Source organism: Hippocampus guttulatus, chromosome 19, assembly GCF_054856545.1.
Source record: "Hippocampus guttulatus isolate MCC_2025c chromosome 19, RoL_Hgut_1.0, whole genome shotgun sequence".
Lineage (NCBI taxonomy): Eukaryota > Metazoa > Chordata > Actinopteri > Syngnathiformes > Syngnathidae > Hippocampus > Hippocampus guttulatus.
The window spans coordinates 1861813-1880416 of record NC_141279.1 but is presented as its reverse complement, the minus strand read 5'-3'; the positions used below and the strand labels follow the sequence as shown (position 1 = coordinate 1880416).

The 18604-nt window shown below is 43.4% G+C and overlaps 2 protein-coding genes across 2 annotated transcripts; one reads left to right on the top strand and one right to left on the bottom strand.

Annotated features, from left to right (window-relative positions):
* Window positions 1–286: 286 nt before the first annotated feature.
* On the top strand, window positions 287–3592 carry adoa (2-aminoethanethiol (cysteamine) dioxygenase a). Its single transcript, XM_086099410.1, has 2 exons — window positions 287–869; window positions 1486–3592. Exons 1-2 carry the CDS (start codon window positions 534–536, stop codon window positions 1942–1944), a joined length of 795 nt encoding a protein of 264 aa, XP_085955536.1. The 5' UTR covers window positions 287–533; the 3' UTR covers window positions 1945–3592.
* Window positions 3593–5765: 2173 nt separating this feature from the next.
* egr2b (early growth response 2b) lies at window positions 5766–7680 on the bottom strand. Its single transcript, XM_086138734.1, has 2 exons — window positions 7351–7680; window positions 5766–7109 (listed from the first exon to the last, which is right to left on the bottom strand). The coding sequence occupies exons 1-2, from the start codon at window positions 7505–7507 to the stop codon at window positions 5956–5958; spliced, it is 1311 nt and encodes a 436-aa protein (XP_085994860.1). The 5' UTR covers window positions 7508–7680; the 3' UTR covers window positions 5766–5955.
* Window positions 7681–18604: the final 10924 nt, after the last annotated feature.

The window sequence follows — 18604 nt, the reverse complement described above, 5'->3', positions numbered from 1 at the left end:
AGTTCAATGGCCGATCTGGCCTTCCTCTTTTCAACGATCGTTTGTCCCTATGGTTTGTGGGAAATGAAGTCTCTTTGGTTCTAGCAAACACGTTTTATCACGTTTGAGCACCATTCGTTCAGATCCAGAGGATGAAATGTTACACGCGTTTTTTGTAAGAATAAAAGTATAAAATGCTGTAATGCAGTTGAATGTCTGTTTCCGATCACATGAATCCAGCATTTGTATTAAAACTCAACGTCCCATGGTGCTTTGCGATTGTTGCGCAGCCTCTGTGAGAGCAAGCAGCTGAGCAAGGGAAGCTTGGAAAATGACCGAAGGAAAGATAATATTTGGCGATGAAATTTGGCATTACCACCACAAAAGCCACATTTTTCACCCAAACTTTGTTATTTTATCCTTAGATAACCTGGACCAACAAACTCCGGGTAACATTTCTTGACATTGGGTAGTTTGTGAGGCATTTAAGGCGCTTTCATTGGCGACGGAAAAGGTGCACCTTTAACCGTTATTTTTTTTTTCCATCAACAAGAATGTCGCGAAACAACAAAAATCCTCTCATCCAGAAAATAGCAAAGCAAGCATTTGTGACCTTTAAAGGTTTAAAGTGTTCGGCCAACGGAGATAGTAAAGTCTTTGCAGAAAAACAGGCCAAACTCATCTCCTTAGTGACCGCCCTTAGGGCTCCGGATCTGAGGATCGCTCCCCCGAAAAACAAATCGACCTCCGGTACGTCGGAGCCGGAGCCCCCGCCGGTCACCTACATGCACATCTGTGAGACGGATGTGTTCAGCATAGGGATATTCCTGCTCAGAACCGGAGCCTCCATACCTCTTCACGACCATCCAGGCATGAACGGGATGCTGAAGGTCTTCAATGCTTCTCTCTCTGCCTTGTATTTATTTTGTTGTTGTCGGCAACGTTTGGTAGTGTTTTCTCAGGACATCACTGGCATACAAACACAGACTGAATTTAAGATTATAGTGGTTCTGGACAAGCTATTAAATTAATTTTATAACAAGATAGGAAGTAAAGTAGTTTCATCTGTGCTGTATGTTGCACATAGCGCATATAATTCATGGATTTTCCCATTAAAAAAAAAATCGGTTTTGTCTCTTTTCTGTCTGTTTTCATCCATGAGTTAATAATGCATGGTTGGTGCTATCGCATGAGATGACCTTATATAATTTTCACTCATCCAATAATTATTCATTTGCTCTGCTTGTTGTACAACATCTTGGTTTCTCTCACTGTGTGCTTCTTATTTTATTATTATTATTTCACGTAGCAAACTAGCATTATGCACCTTGAGGTGGCACAAACATGCAGGAAACCATTTTAAATTTCGCATTCTGCTCAGGAGGGTCTAACAAAAGTTTTTATGGTCTCTATAGCGCCAATTTTCACCTATCGCGGTGGATCGGTGTCTTTGCTTTTATTGTGGTAGGGTGGATGTTTCAAGGTCATTCTTTTCTCTTTGTTTAGGTCCTCTATGGCAAGGTGAGCGTCAGTTGCTTCGACAAACTCGAAAGCGGCCAGACAGTCAGCGCTGCCCTTCCTCGATTTGAAACTCCCGTGGCTCCATTCCAAAATGCATCTCTGCGACGTTCCGTGCTCCGCTCGGTGGCCGAGTACTCCGAGAACAGCGGACCTTGTCTCTTAACACCTCTACGGGATAATCTCCACCAGATCGATGCTGTAGACGGACCTGCTGCTTTCCTGGATATCCTGGCACCGCCATACGATCCAGATGACGGGCGGGATTGTCACTATTACAAAGTTCTAAAAACTGCGGCCGACCCAGATATAGCTGTGATGGATAACCAGGAGCGGCAGGAAGAGGAGAAGGGAAAAGAGAAAGAGATATGGCTTTTGGAAATCCCTCAGCCAGAGGACTTCTGGTGTGGAGGAGAGCCTTACCCGGGTCCTGTGGTTTCTGTGTGAAACCTCTGACCAGTCAAACTACAGCCGTCCTAGAATGTGCTTCGCGACATGTACTCGGCCACATTTCTAAATCCAATTTCTGCTTCCATCAACAGATAGGACAAACATTAGGGTCATCGTTACCTGGAGTGCTTTTGCTCCAAAGCTTCAAACCCTCCCTTGAAACGAGGGTTAGTAACGTACTATCCACAGCAAAATTCAATGTAATTCGCTCAAGTATAACAACTGATTGTAAAAGTTCTTTACATAAGGCTTGTACACATTGTATATATGGAGTTTCTGCTTTGGACCATATTGCCTTGTACACATAAATGGAATCTAGAACTCGATTTTTTTTTCTCAGAAATGTCTTGTGAATCCAATTTCAAATCTCTTGGACGAAATGAGGAGTAAACTACCCCTTCATACATCAGAGCACAGTAGTTGACTTCCCATCGCAGAAGAATAAGCTAAAAAAAAAAAAAGACATTTTAACTTTAGCTTGAACACTTTATTTTCACCGTTTAAACACAACTTTTAAAGCCATGCTAAAAAAAAAAACAAATGAAGTTTAAAGAAAAGTTCTGTTGTTGCAATGCAGAATCACGATGTATTATCAAGATAATATCAACAGTAAACACAGAACGACAGTCAGCTAATGCTTTTCACATTTCCCGGCTGTTTTTATTTTTGTGTTTGTGTGTGTGTGTGTGTGTGTCACGAAGAGCGCTAAAGACGATTCATATAATCCAGTTATTGGGTAGTTTTGGTACAAACATCTCAGACCATCATCACTGCCTTTGTCTGCTGTCCTAAGAATTCGAAATTGTGATCAGCTCGAAAAGCGCATCTTAAAGCATGACAAAGGCTCAAGCCTGAGTTTTGGTTCTGTGAATGGCGTCAAGGAATTCTCTTGTTGACAGTTTATTCCCTTTGCAAGTTACACGCATTAGCTAAATGTTTGGTACATTCATTCAAAGAAATGTAAAAAAACAAAACAAAAGGATGACGAGTATCTTCCAAAATGCAAATTGACAAGCCGCAAAGCTACGTGAAAGAGTTAATGTCATACAACGGCACTCAATTATATTTTGGTCCAGACTTGGCTACTCCAAAACCTTAGTTTTGTTTTCTCAGACATTCAGAAATCTATTTTCTGGTATGATTTGTGTTATTGTCTTGCTGTGTAACTTAAGCCCGCTTGATTTCGAGGGCACAAACTGATGGCCGGTTGTGCACCAGCAGGATTTTCTGCTACAAAGCAGAATGAATTGTTCCATTCATTGCAGGAATTTGTCCGGGTCCTTTAGGAGCAAAGCAGCCCCAGACCGCCATGTTTGATTGTTTGTATGATGTTTTCAGCAAAATCAGTGGTATTTTTAACTCTCAAAGTATTTTTTCTAAAAGTCTTGAGAAATCTCAAACTTCTCTGCTGTGAGGTTGAAGTCGCTCACCACTTTATCATCGTGCTGCCGAAACGGTCATTATCGGTGAAAATGATAATATTTTGTTCACAAGCTTGCTATATAGATTCTCACTTTTAATTAATTTAATTAATTTCACAATTGGGCAATTTATGTTTAACCCGTGGTAGTACTCCACTGTGCCAGTTGGACAATGACTGTATGGTTATTGAATGTATGTGAAAAAATAAAACTCACAGACTATATTCGAACGATTGTCGTTTCAATGATTTTCATCTGTTTAGACATGGAAAACAGTCAGAAGTTATTCCATTGGCTAGCACAGGGAGAACAAAAAAATACAGTAGAAGGTAAAACACGACTGATCACAGGAGTAAGCAACCTGGGCAAGTCCCAAATTGCAATTTTAAGAGGGCCGCAATTTTTTTTTTTTTGTTTAAAGAGTCAAAGGTCCAATTTGTGTTGATGTTGACAAGGCTACATCCGCTCATACCGTAATACTCAAAACATTTTTTTCTATTTATCCAAACCGGCAACAAAAATCTGAACTAAAATCCATCCATTTTCTAATCCATTTATCCTCCACGTGCCGGAGCCTATCCCAGCCGTCTTCGGGCAGTAGGCAGGGGACACCCTGAACCGGTTGCCAGACACTCTTGACTCTCGGGGGGGTACCACTATTGACACCATCCTAAAACTACTAACCGTACACCATCTCTCCAAATCTTAACCTGGACAAAATAACCATGAGCAACCAACTGCTAAAATAAAACGTTTCCACCTTTTGTCAAGAAGTCTGGTATGTGTGGACATAAACTTTTAAAAAAAAATGCTATTTAACTGACTTTTGAGCACCAATAAAAAAATAATATGATGCATCTGTATTTTACACTGTTTTTTTGTTGTTGTAAAATAACCATTGCCCAGAAAAAAAAAAGGTGCACAAAACAAAAATTACCCATAGTCTGTGCATTTTTTAAGAAAATAAATAATAATAATAATAATAATGGAATGTCAAAGAAAATGTGTTTCACTTCCACATTTACTGCCACCGGGCAGCTGCTGGATGCGTGGGTCACACAACTGAGAGACTATTTTTTGCGATGGAACAAAAGTACTTGGCATGAAATGTCACAGTTAAGGTCTTTTAACACGAGTGGGTGAAGATGATGAGTCACAAACACCATAAATGGCACAATTACACGTCGGATTGACCGCATCTTATTTCCAACGTGATTATAAGACTTTTTCTGTCATGCACGCAACCACTTTCCGTACTTACCACTTTCAGAGAAGAGGTGGTGGTGTGGGTGGGGGTAATTAACCCTGTTGAACCTTCTGCTGCGGAAGTCTCTCGCTGGTCATGTGTCGGCATCATTGCTGACGACTACACTCGGTTCGAGGCACAAGACTGGAGACGTTTCTTATTTTCTTTGTGTGGTCGCTACCACTGAGTCGCTAAACACCCGACGTGCCTCAGTGCACCGTCACTGCCAGAAGCGAACTGCAGGGAAGCTCCACCCCCTTTATTTATATACACCCCATAACACGGTATCCCTCCACACAAAATAGTACCAAACATTTAGTAATAGTGCCAGTGGCATACATCGTCACTCAACAAACCCATCCATACTTTGCACGGGTTATGAACAAAAACAAATGTGTGCTTTGCATCCATTTAATAAATCCCACCACAAGCATGTAAGTTTCGTCTGTACACTACATTATTGTTTTACAAGTGAACGCATACCTGTCAACTCATACGGTTTAGCCATAGTTCATACGGATTTTGTGGTGAATCTTACGTATAGGCCGTATCGCACAAATCATACGGATTCTGAAAATGTCCCTTTTTTTTTTCCACCAACTCCAAATGATTTGGAGTTGGTGAAAAAAGTAACGCAGGAATACAACTCTGAACACAGTAATGCCACTAAGTAGAATGATGATTAGACATTAACCAGGCATTGTATTATGGAGATCTACAATAAATATCATTGAAAATTTCGTGGGTTTTTTTCTGCCGTTATTTTGACATATAAAATGCTTTGGTATGTTATAAGGATTTTTTGCTCTTTATAAGGATTTTTTGGTAGTTTATACAGGTTGGCGCTCCGAAAAGTTGACGGGTATGTGAACGACACGTATAATAGGCTATGATGCCATTCCATTTAGCATGACACGAGACGAGATGAATACAAAAATAGAATATATGTCTCCCAAGTTTACATAAGAACAAAATATACACTACATTAGAGTCCCTAAAATCAGAACATACAAGGCACAACGGGAAATGCGCGTTAGGATTTAACACCGTTTCAATAACTTGGACGATTTACTTTAGAAATGTTATTGCAGTTATTTCTCATGAACTTCTTCCCCCCCCCCCCCCCCCCACACGCATATACATATAAAACAACCGCCTTTGTTGAGAATGTATGTTCAGTAGACTATGCTGACAAAGTGCATTTATGACAGTCTGTCATTTTGAAGAGTGGTTGAGCGCATTTATGCAACAATTCGCAGTCGCTCGCGTGCAAATTCGTCAACCATCAGTTCGTCAGGTTTCAAAAAATGAGTTGCTTCGGTACCGGCAAACGTGTCCCAACTAGGCACAAATCCCGTTGCTTGCGCCGATGCTGCTCGAGGTGCCGATGGACGCGGAAGAGGACGACGCGGAGACAGCGGAGGACTTCCTTTCCTTTTGTCTCAGGTGGATTTTCGTATGCCTCTTCCTCTCGTCGCTCCTGGCGAACTTGCGCCCACAGAAGTCGCAGGCGAACGGCTTCTCCCCCGTGTGCGTGCGGATGTGAGTGGTGAGGTGGTCGCTGCGGCTGAAGTTCCGCATGCAAATCCTGCATTGGAATGGTTTATGTCCGGTGTGGATGCGGATGTGTCTGGTGAGCTCGTCGGAGCGGGAGAAGCGCCGATCGCAGCCCTCCGCCGGACACGGGTACGGGCGCTCGTGGATCGGCGTCTTGCTGGGTCTGTTCGGATACTTTCTGGGTCGCAGGATGGGCCTCAGCGGGAGATTCTGGGGGCTGTATGCTGAGGGGAGCCGCGCCGGGGCTCCCCCCTCGGTGCTTGGACCGCCCAGCGTGTAATTTCTGATGGTGTTCAGCGGGGTCAAAGGTGGAGGGACGCGGAAGGTATCGAGGGAACACGGGCCGAAGGGTTTCCGATCCGGGATACTTGGAGCGTGCATGTCTCGCTGACAAGCGGGCTGGAAGAAAGCAGGGTAGTCGGGGATCATTGGGAAGAGCCCCGGAACGTCTTGGCCGCTGTGCTGCTTGGGGGACGAGTACGAAGGGGGCGGGTAAGAGGCGATGTGGCAGGTGGACGTGGAAAGAAACGCCGAAGGATCCTGATACACTTCTGCGCAGGCGGCAGCGGAATACGGCGGTGGAGGAGAGTACAGCTGATGATGCTCGATCTCAACTTGGTTCTGATGGGCCGCGGCCATGGTGCAACTCACATTTCTGCTTGAAAAGTGACAGGGAGAACCAGAGGAAGCCGGAGAAGAGGACGATGAAGTGGATGGAGGAGGAGGAGGAGGAGGATGGGCGACGTTGAAGATTCCCGAGACGATGTTGATGACTCCCTCGGGGTTCCAGTTTGCGGGATACTGGGAGTCGATGGAGAACTTCCCCATGTAGGTGAAGGTCTGGTTGTGGTGTGAGGAAGGTTGAGAGAAACCGCCGGAGTAAGATGACAGGTCCAGAGAACGCCTCTCTGTGCTCATCTCTGCACCCATTAGGGGATCTGCGGACACAACAAAATCGATCATTAGTGAAAGTCTTATTGCAATTCATATGATCAGTCATGTTGTGTGAGTGGCAACCGATGTTATTGACCCACGAGGCGGATCACACGTACACGCCTTTCCACAGTATTAACAAGCATCGAGTTTAATTCATATGAAATTGGAAAATGTCGTTGTTTTTTTAAAAAAATAATTACTGGACGATGACTTTTCAAGACTCAAATTCCACTCGCGTCTTACCTGCTGCTACATTGATCTGGTCGTAATTTGCTCCCATGTCAGAGTTGGGAAAAATTGCAACTGACGGGGGCAAGCCGCCGGCGATGTCGTCCACGGAGTACACGTTCTCGAACCCCCCGAGAGTCATCGGCACCTTCTCCAGAGTTTTAGCCGTCATCCTGGCAGAAACAAACCCCGCGAGAACACGTTTTGACGCCCTTTAATTCCCACACGAGTGTTTAAAGTTTAGCCGCGCGTGGGTTACCGCTGCATGTCTCTTCATATAAGAAGAGAGCAGAGGAGTGCTCCCGAGTTCTTCACGATTCGCGCGCTCTGGTGTCTAAAGGTTGAGCGACTCGTAATATTATTCGGGAGCAGCGGGCCCTCGTATTGTGCGGTACATAAGGGAACCCTTTTCAATGTGGTTCTACGTCATTAACCAAATATGGAGTGGGCGGGGGGCGGAGCCCCAGGTGCCGATTGGCGGGGAAGCTCCATGACGGTTGAAAGTAAAAGTGAAGCACTCGTCAATGCAGAAACTAGCGCGAAGGGGGGAAAAAAATAGTCAAGAAGCAGTTTCAAAACACAGACAGGCAATCGATATAAAATAAAAGGCAACAAATATTCTCTTATATTTAGCCGCTATCATTGTTTACACTGCAGCGGTGTATCTTGCCCTCGCGTTTCTGAAAAAGGGATTTCCGGGTAGGCCTAAAGACCATAAAAGGATGAATCCGGCGATCCGCCTATTTTTTCGGTTTCGTTTCCGGATTTTGATAAACGTCGGAAAGTGACGAGTTCTATCGAGTGGGAACGCAAGGTTGAGCCATAATGAAATTAGACCGACACCAAGTGGAATTTGTTTTTGCGGTGCAACAACAATGTTCATGGAAACTAAATGTTTGTCATTGTGATCTGACTGTACTTGATTAAACAAACGGATATATTTAGACAGGTACAACCTCGGGGGGGGGGGGGGGGGCATTTGATAAATAACTCGACCAAATGAAAACAGGGTATTACTTTTAACCAATAATAATTTGTATTGTTCTTATTTCTATTACAAAGCCGCTTCCCACGTGTGACTCCATAAGGTACCGCGCATGTGTGTGTGTGCGTGTGTGTGTGTGTGTGTGTGAATAGAGTGATAGAGACGCGCACACGCACACACACACACACGCACATACTGTATATATATAAATCTCATTCAACCTGGTAAATTCCCCCCGTAGGTGGAGGATGTTACCATACAGGAAAACATTGAACACTTAAAGTGAAAATTTGTTTCCTCGTTGTCTGTGTTGCCCAGCCCCATACGCACACAATCATTTCAGATACTATATATTGTTGCTAGCCATTTCTCTGACATGCACTAACTAACGAACAAACAAACATACAAACAAACTACAGGAACTGAACCCCCACGCCCCCCCCCCCCAAAGTAAAAGACAACTACGCTAGTATTTTGATAATTTGTAAGATTTTGCTGTTTAATTCATGTTCCAGAAACATAACATCGCTGGGAATATTGTTTAGACTCATGGGGGTGCATAAAACATATTATCAAGAATATGTTTGACTTGATTAATAGTTTTTGTATCGTCGGCACTTCACAAGGCCATTAGAGAAACAGAGTAAACGTTTCCCAGCATCCTTTGTTGTAGTTACAAGCAACACTCGTTAATGTGTTGTCAAGCCTCTTTGATGTGTTGATTTGCACAGATATCAAGTAATATAGTTACAGCGGTGTTCCTTCAAGTTGTGTAGTAAATTATTTCTACGTTTAATTTAAAATTCGTACAAATTTTGGTGAAACCTTTGACAACTAAGGTACAGCGTTATCATGGCCTCGTGTGACAACGTGCAAGTGGAGTTGTGAGAAGATCTTTAACCCTTTCAGGGACAGCGGTTACTACAGTGGACAGTTTATCATGTTATCAGGTTATTGGGTGCATAAAAGGTGAAAAGAGACACAAGCCACGAAAAATTGCTGCGTTGGACCTTAGTGCCCCCTCGTCCGTAACCTTGACTTGTCTGCTCTACGGCCCCAATTCTAAAAAAAAAAAAACGAATAAAATAAATAAATAAAGATAAAATCTGGAAAAACATATTGATAGCAGATTATGCACGTTCCTAGACACATACAATCAACCCAAAGACAGCCAGTGCGGATTCAGAACAATCCGCTCACCGTCATTAAGAAGTGATCAATTCCATAGACAAAAAGAAATCTGCTATTAGAGGCTTTATTTAGTTAGTTAGAGGCTAATTTACAGAAAGCATTTGTTACCATAAACCATGATATTTTACGAAGAAAATTGGAACAAGAAGGGATTCAACGGCAAAGTGATAAATTGGATCAGGAAACAATTTGTGACATGGGAAAATATGTCAAAGCATTTTGATATAATGTGTGGTGTCCCCCAGGGGTCAGAGTTGGGACAAATAATTTTTCATCTGTGCAAAAGAAACATGCATATGTCTCCATCCATTCTTGTTTTTGGAGGAAACCGGAGTACCCGAAGAAAATCCACGCAGGGGAGAAAATACAAACTTCACAGCAGAAGGACGGAGCCGGTATCCAACCGTGCACCTCTGCACTGTGATGCAGACATGATAACCAGGCGACTACCATACTGTCCATCAGTATCTCAAGTTAAAATTTGTATTTGTGGATGACAAAAACGCGTTTCAATCTACAACAACTTTAGATTTATGACATTTGCATAAACCTCAATCCAGGTTTTGGACCTCTTAATAGAAAGAGTCAATGAGTTGAGTTCAAGACAGGTACAGGTGGAAGGCGTAATCATAGAGTGTATGAAAGCACATTACAGTACATGTACAGTATTTCTGTCTTGGCCAAAATAAAACATGTTCTGAATCACGAGGCTTCATCATTTATGGAGTGTAGCATATTTAGATAACTTTTCGGAGATGTGGAGGATACAAAACTTTTCTCTATCCTTTATGACCCCCTGCATCCCTCCTCCCTCAAACCCCGGCGTATCGTAACTACTACTCACTACTGTAACGAGAATATTGACTTAGTGTTATTATTACCCCCCCCTCCCCCCCATCCGATCAGACTTCAGCTTCTTTGTTTGGCTGATATGTTTATGGAATGACCAGGACCTTCAGAATCAGGAATGCTGCCCCATGGTGCGCACACACACACACACACACGCACACACACTCTTTTAGCAATTAATATTACACAGGCTGAAACGTAACCTTTTTGTGGCCCTTTGACGGCATTCTGCTGTCAAAATAGTGACATCACTCAATATTGTGCATAAAAATCAGAGTGTCCGTTCACTTTTCCATGAAGGTATTCTAATCGGTATAAAGTGTATGTATAATATCTTCCCTCCAAACTTTGCTGCTGTACATTGCAAATGTCTCCATTGTGAGACAATCAAGGTTTTTTTCTAATCTTATCTCTAATATACCTCAACAGACTGTTCAACAGAAGCTCAATTTAAAAACAGATCAGGGACTTTCGATCCCACAACGGCGTACAGTTTAAACACCAAGTTATGCCCAATTCTACCTTTTGTCAAGTCTAGAAAAATATTTTTTAAAAAAGCACACTACGCCAGACGTGCGCTGAGCACGAAAATAGGGCCCCCTCGTCATCTTCACACCTCTGCGTTGTCCGATTGCCTGCCCGTGTCCCGAACCCCGCCTGTTACGAAAGAATATGTTTTTGTGGAACTCTTCGCCCCGAGTAATGTGCGTCTCATCTCCAGTACCATACGGACAGAATAAAACCAAAAATATAACGCTTCCAGTTATGCATAAAGAGACAGAAAACATTCACAGTCACTTCACACTCTCGCAGAGTGGGCACCAAACCCACACCGCTTTCCCTTTCCCAGAAGTCAAGCAAACAAACCACTCCGCCATCACTGATCTTCACTCAAATCCTTCATCTTGAATCCACAAGATCAAGCTGAAGAGATTTCCCCTGAAATAAAGACACTCCCATCAAAAGTCTTCACCGTGGGTACGTGTTCTTTTGATGATCTGGAAGATATTTTGATCCGGCCAATAGCGAGTCTTTTACTGTTCAACTTTCAAACGATGGCACCAATGACCCCAGCATACACATGAAAATTGAAGCTCACTGTACCCCAAATACTCCAGACTTCACTGCTACCCAATCCAGAATTCTCCTTTTAAGTTGCTCTCCTGACACTATGACTATTAGCTTTATGGTGTCACAGAAGGCTTTCATCGTTTACTGACTACGAGGCACATGAAAGCAAGAGAGAACCGCTCTGATATGAGTCCAAGAAAAAAAAAAAAAAAAAAAAAGAAGCGATCAACCGGAGCCACAGAGATGAATGAGAACGTGACGGTGCGGGCACCCTCTGTCATAGGCGCATGCTTCACACAGTCTGAATAACAGAAGTTTTGTGGGGCATGACAATGAGTTACTGTCATGTTTTCTGTTACACGAGCTGCACGGGCAATATGTACTTGATTTTTGATATCGTAAAATGTCCACCAGAAATCTTCATGTGCGGGTGGATATTGTGTGACATCTTTGATTATTTTTTCAAATTTTCAGTAAAATTTACCGAAAAATATTTAACCCCGGTTGGTCGAGTGGTTAGCGGGTCGACCTAACGGTACAGAGGTCATGGGTTCGATCCCGGCTTCCTGTGTTGATATTTGCATGTACTCCCCGTGCATGTGCGGGTTTTCTCCGAGTACTCCGGTTTCCTCCCACATCCCGAAATCACGTGTGGCAGGTTAACTCATTCACTCCTAAAGACGTTTTTAAACGTCTTTTCAGATTTGGTCCAGAATTGGCTGGTACTGAAAATTAATGGAGCATTCTAAATTGTCCCGAGGTGTGACCGTGAGCGCGGATGGTTGTTCATCTCTGTGTGCCCTGCAATTGGCTGACGACCAGTTCAGGGTGTCCCCCGCCTACTGACCGAAGACAGCAGGGATAGGCTCCAGCATGCTCCTCGAGAGGATAAAGCAGATCAGAAAATGGATGGATGGATGATATTTAACCCTTTGAGGGACAGCGGTTACTACAGTGGACAGCTTATCATGTGATCAGGTTACAGGGTGCAGGAAACTGTCCCCAAATTTTAAAAACTGGCCGATTTCCAGTGCGTGACCGCGACCCCCACTCACTCCAGCAGCAGTATCAACAAGTTCGCTGATGATACCACCGAGACGGGACTCACTAGAGGCGGATGACTCTGCTGACACGGACGACTTGGAGTGGCACCACCAACATCAAGGTGGCAATCACGCATTTCAGAAAGGAAAAAAAAAAAAAATTGCTGAAGTTCCGGATGAGACCCATTGAGCCACGTTTTAGCAATTCTGGATGCGGGGGAACACTGCTGAATGGCGCCGAGAACAGGAGCAGGAACAGAGTCGTCTGGTCTGACTGCATGTACAGGCTCGAGAAATGTAGCAGAAAATGAACATTTACACACTGTACCTTTATGATATATAATGGAAGCTGTGACTCACGACGCTCCCATTTGACAACAAATATTAATACATGTATTGTCTCCACACTTTGGGAGTGTGAACTGAAAATGTGCTGAGAGCCTCAGCTGGACATCACAGTTTGCGTTTTCACTTGAGTTGCCGAAAAGTTTTTTCTCTTTTTTTTTTTCTGTTTTGTAAGCTTTACGTCTGCATTATGGATTTTAATGAGTTGAACGATCATAGTTTGCTTCGTGAAGTATTTGGGTACGTACAGCTCTTTGCCATCGGGCTTGAACATTAAGCGTTTAATTGTTGCTGAAATTCTCATCCGTGACAATCGTTTGTCGCAAAACAAAAAGCAGCAGTATGGTTTAAACGACAATAAGGTCATATGGTTGGAACATACAGTCGCTGATGATTGTGTAAGAAGCCCATTGATAATAGCTCACAAAAGCCTCTAAGTTTCCCCGGAACACTGACAGTGTTTGAAAAACCCGGCATTAATAAAATTCATCTGAATGTTTCACATTTCTAAGACTGTTTCTCGCCCGCCTCCAGTAAGTCAGATGAGGAAATGGTTGCGCTTTTGGGACGTCCTCGGATAATGTGGCCTGTTTTTCTCTTGTCTCGCCCACGGATGCAAAAATGTTTGCACATTGTGGCAGAGAAGCAAGGCTTGAGTGAAAGCCCCTGCGTGAAAAGATGGGAGGAGCGATCATTTGGTGCAGTGAAGATGGTGAAGACGAGGGACAAAAAAAAGACAGCGGAAAGTGTTTTTTGTCATAATGGATGGAAATCGTACAAAAGGAGGAAAACCGGGCAAATAAGAAGACGAAGGAACTCGAAAATAAATGTAGAATAGAGAAAAAAAGGGAAAGTGTAGAAAAGGAAAGACAGGTAGGGATGAAGAAAGAATGAACACAAGCTACTAAGAAAATGGCAGGAAAACAGCAAAAAAGATGCCGATGTACAATAACGCTTCGGGGAACTTATTATTGCAAAGAAAAGTTTTAAGTTGGCTTCCCCATGAACTTTCTTATACTGGTCATTAGAAAATCCTGCATTTTGAATTTTGTGAGCAAGTGGCTTCAATCATTTTGATTGAAGCTCACATCGACTACCGTATTTTCCACACTTATAAGGTGCTTCGGATTATAAGTCGCATCTTCAATGAATGGCCGATTGTAAAACTTTTTTTATATACAGGGCGCGCCGCAGAGAATAGAAGCTACAATAGTGGCCGTGGTTGCTTTATGAATCCACTAGATGGAGCTATGCTAAAGGTAATACAATACAATACAGCTTTATTTATAGAGCGTTTTCATAACTGCTGCGGCTGTAGCAAAGTGCTTTTCAGAACATTTAAAATACTATGTAAAAGAAAAAAGAATATTGATCTATATAGAAGGCACATCGGATTATAGGCGCGCTGTCGGCTTTTGAGAAAATTGAATGCTTATCGGTGCACCTGATAGCGTGTAAAATACGGTAACTTTGGTTCTTTGCCTCTTCATGGCCTCTTAATGGGCGGTAGAATTGGGGGTACAGTGAATATACAGGGAGAGGAAAAAGCAAGAATAGAATCCCCCCCCCCCCACAGGAATGCTCTGGCAAAAGATTAAATGATCAGAAAGGAAGGAATAGAGTCGTAGAGAGTGTGCAATGAGAAAGAAAAACTACAAAAGACAGAAAGTGGGGGTGGGGGGGGGGTGTTGTGGAGGAGGCGTTACTGATATGGTCTTTGGGGTTTGATGGCCTAACACTCGGCACGCCCACACCACGCCGGCCGCTCCATTACCAGTCCTGTATTTCAGGCAGGAGCTCCCGAGTCATCCGGGGGTGGAAAGCAGCGGGGGCCGCACTCCCCTCCAGCTTCTTCATCAGAAGATCAATCAACATTTCTCGGCTGCAAACACAATCCCCTCTGCGCGCAATCCTTTCTCCGCTCAATTTAGCCCCGAATCTGCAGGATCGTTCAACTCGTATTCAAAATGTTTCATCTTTCTTCTGGGCGTCACTGGGGCTTCCTGAAGTTTTAGGACGGAGAGAAAAACACAATTTCACTAGCCCTGTAATTAGCCCTTTTTTTTTTGTATTTATGAGCAACTGTGGGATGTAAATGTACTACTAGGAAAAGACAAAATAATTCAACCCCAATTTACGACAAACATTTTTTTTCCCCCCACCCTTAGTTCAGACAAGAATTTGTCAGGAGCCACAAAGCAGTCAGCGAACTCTGATTTAATTTTTTCATAAATGCCTACAGTATTAGGTTAAACCGTAAATATACCACAAACTATATCCCCCCCCCCCCCCCCCCCGCCCAAAAAAAGTGTCATTTACAACTCATTTAAACATCTTACACCATTCGTGTACCCTTAAACATAAATGACTTAATGCTAAACGCGTAACAATACAGTCGCGACAATTGATTCAATTTTTTTTGCGGTGCCGTTAAGTGGAAAAATTTGGTTGTCATCAGGACGACGACGACGAAGAAGATGAATTCGATACGACCGCACAGCAAAGTAGAGGAGTTACATCGCCGCTCCTCTTCCTCAGACACTTCAGGAGGTGCTGTAATATTGTTGCCGCAACGTTCTCCACGGGCTCGGCGGAAAGGGTGAGAGGCGGCTGTTTTTGCTGCTCCGGCAATTTCCTGCAAAAAAACAAAACAAGTTTATTTTCTTCCTTATCATTCTTCTTTACGCACCATTCCGTATTTACCCGCTTCGGCAGACACTAAATTACCCGTAGTGTGAACACGGGCGAGTTAAATCAGGACCTTCAGAACAAAATGACAATCTTGAGTTCCTAAAACAACAAACGACAACACAACCGAATAAATGAGCCCTTTCGGCGACAGCGGTGACTACAGTGGACGGCTTATCATGTTATCAGGTCATACGGTGCAGGGAAGGGTTAAGTTAGATATTCTTCAAAAGGGAATAATATCGGAGTCCTACAGCAAATTATCGAGCACTTTAAAATGTCACGGAAGATCTATAAAAGAATATTGTAAAGTAAGTTGCCTTTGGAGAGTGATGCCAATGTGATGATTGTATGGAAATACTGCAAAGAAATTTAAAAAAAAATGGAGCATCTTCCCCCTGCTTTTCTTCACTTCATGTTGCTTTACATTGTTTGGATGCCATCACGTCTGTCGTGGCCTGTCACTGTCCACCCACATGTTGCAGTTTTCACTGTCACCCCAAATTGCCAAGACTCCCCACCACCCCCCGGCAGTCCTTCCATCCCCCTACCAATTCTTCCCCTTATAAGACACACGTGCGTGTATGCGCACACACACACACACACACACACACACACACACTTATAGGCTGACCATGTGGGAGATGTCTGCCTGTTTGGCCAGCAGATTTTCTTTCTTCCTGGGGCCGTGGGTGGTTTCTGTTTTTCTTGGTAATTCAGTGTAGGTGGCTCTTTTCTCCGTTGAGGCTGACCATTACTTTACAGGGCAACTGAAATCAAGTATGACAGTGGAGGGAAGAAACATTTTAATTGTCAGTGGAAAATATTCATATTCAAGAGAAAACAGGGAAGATACGTTTTGACAGAAGAAAGCGGATCAGCTTCTCACGGCAGAGGCGCTTGGAGTGTTCTCGGCACTACGTTTTATATATATATATATATTTTTTTTTAAAAAACACTTTCAACTTAAAGGTGAACTGAAAATAGTTTGTGTTTTTGTACTGTATTTTTTTTTCAGCGGGCGGCACGGTGGACCACTGGTTAGCGCATCCACCTCACAGTGCAGAGGTGCAGGGTTCGATTCCGCCGCCGGCCAGCCTGTGTGGAGTTTGCATGTTTTCCTCGTGCTTTACGTGGGTTTTCTCCGGGTACTCTGGTCCCCCCCCCCCCCCCCCCACACACACACATTTCAAAAATATGCATGGCAGGTTAATGGAACACTCGAAATTGTCCCTCGGTGTGAGTGTGAGTGCGAATGGTTGTTTGTCTCCGTTTGCCCTGCGACTTGCAAGCAACTAGTTCAGGCTGTACCCAGCTGACTGCCCGAAGACAGCTGGGATAAGCCCTAGCGGGCCTGCGACCCTTGTGAGGATAAGCCGATCGGAAAAATGAATGAATGAAATTAATGACGGTAATCATAAGAGAACGAAAGAGAGACACACACACTCGAGGCATGACGAGCTGACACAAATGTTAAGAACGAAGAAGCAATCAAATCAGCAGCCGTTAAAACAAGCAGTTACCATTTTGAAATAAAGACACTGATGTACAGAAGATGTTGGCCAATTATCATTGGGGTAGAAAAATGAAAAAGTGTTTGCTGGTGATAACGATCACATAGACAGCTGCGTAGGCTGAACATATATTTTTTATTATTAAACTGTGTTTTCTAAATTGTATTACTGTGTTTAATTTTTACTGCTAAAAACAGGGTAAACATCACATTGATTTCAACTAAAGAAAGGACACGGCCTCACTGTCGAGAAGGTACCGAACTCTTCTAATTTATCTCCAAAACGTAATGGCTATTTTATTTCGGGAACGACTCTCTCATGTCTGGTGGATCACAGGGGAGCAGCCCAAGATCAGCGGCTCAGAATTAATTGGTATCCACTCATTAAAGTAAAGATCCCCCGTCTCAGTCATGAGACGGAGCCAGGCTCCATCATTGACATTTGACTTGTGTACCATCATCAGAAGCTTTCATGCTAATGTCCAGGAACAGCAGTCTTTAAATGCCCTTAACATTGGCCTCATTAGAGGATGGAAGAAGAGCGAATATTCATCTAGCGTACCCGTATGAATACTTTGTGTTTATGTGTGTGCTTCGACAGCCTCGTCAATATTTATTGCCATGTCAAAATGAGAATTTCGACCCAAAGTCACGCAAAACAATGTGTCAAAGTAAAATGTGATCTAATGTTGTAACTCATAATAAACGGTCTGTGAGCCATGCTATGTCTGGTCCCGAACTGAGGACCTTTTTGCTCCAAGGGAAGGTGATTGCTCACAGAGGGGATTTTTTTTAAACACTTTTTACATGTGTCAAAAAATGTATTCTCAAAAATGAAATATTTTAAGAGCACGTATGTTGAACATTTACATGGATTTTCCATCCATCCATTTTCTGCTCTGCTTTATCCTCAAAAGGGCCGCGGGTTGTGCTGGAGTCTATTCCAGCTGTCTTTGGGCAGTAGGCGGGGGGGGGGGACACCCTGAACCGGTTGCCAGGCAATCGCAGAGCACACAGAGACCGCGCTCACACTCACACCGAGGGAATATTTAGAGTGTTCCACTAACTTGCCATGCGTGTTTTGGAAATGTGGGAGGAAAACGGAGCACCCGGAGAAAACCCACGCAAGCGCGGGGAGAACAATGCAAACTCCACCCAGAAAGGCAATGGCCGGAATCGAACACTAGACCTCTGCACTGTGAGGCAAACATGTTCACCAGTCTACACCGTGCTGCCCGCGTGTATTAAAAAAGCATTTTTGCCATACTGTATTTCTGGTTTGGAAGTGTGTTGTCCAATGTGGCCTCCCAGTGTCACTGATGAAAAACTGTGGCTCCCCAGTTCAATTTTGGCATGACCTGAAGTAATTAGTAAAAAAAAAATAATAATAATAATAAAAATAATAATAAATTTATTATTTTCAACTATATAGCCAAGCTGCAATTCAAAGTCTGAAGTATCAACACCACTGCGATGAGCTCCAGCAAACTTCGTAACCTTAGCGAAGACGAGGGGGAAGGAAAACGACTGAATTACCACTGCATTCTGCAACTCCCATTCCGCTGAATTGTTTTCGAGAGTAAA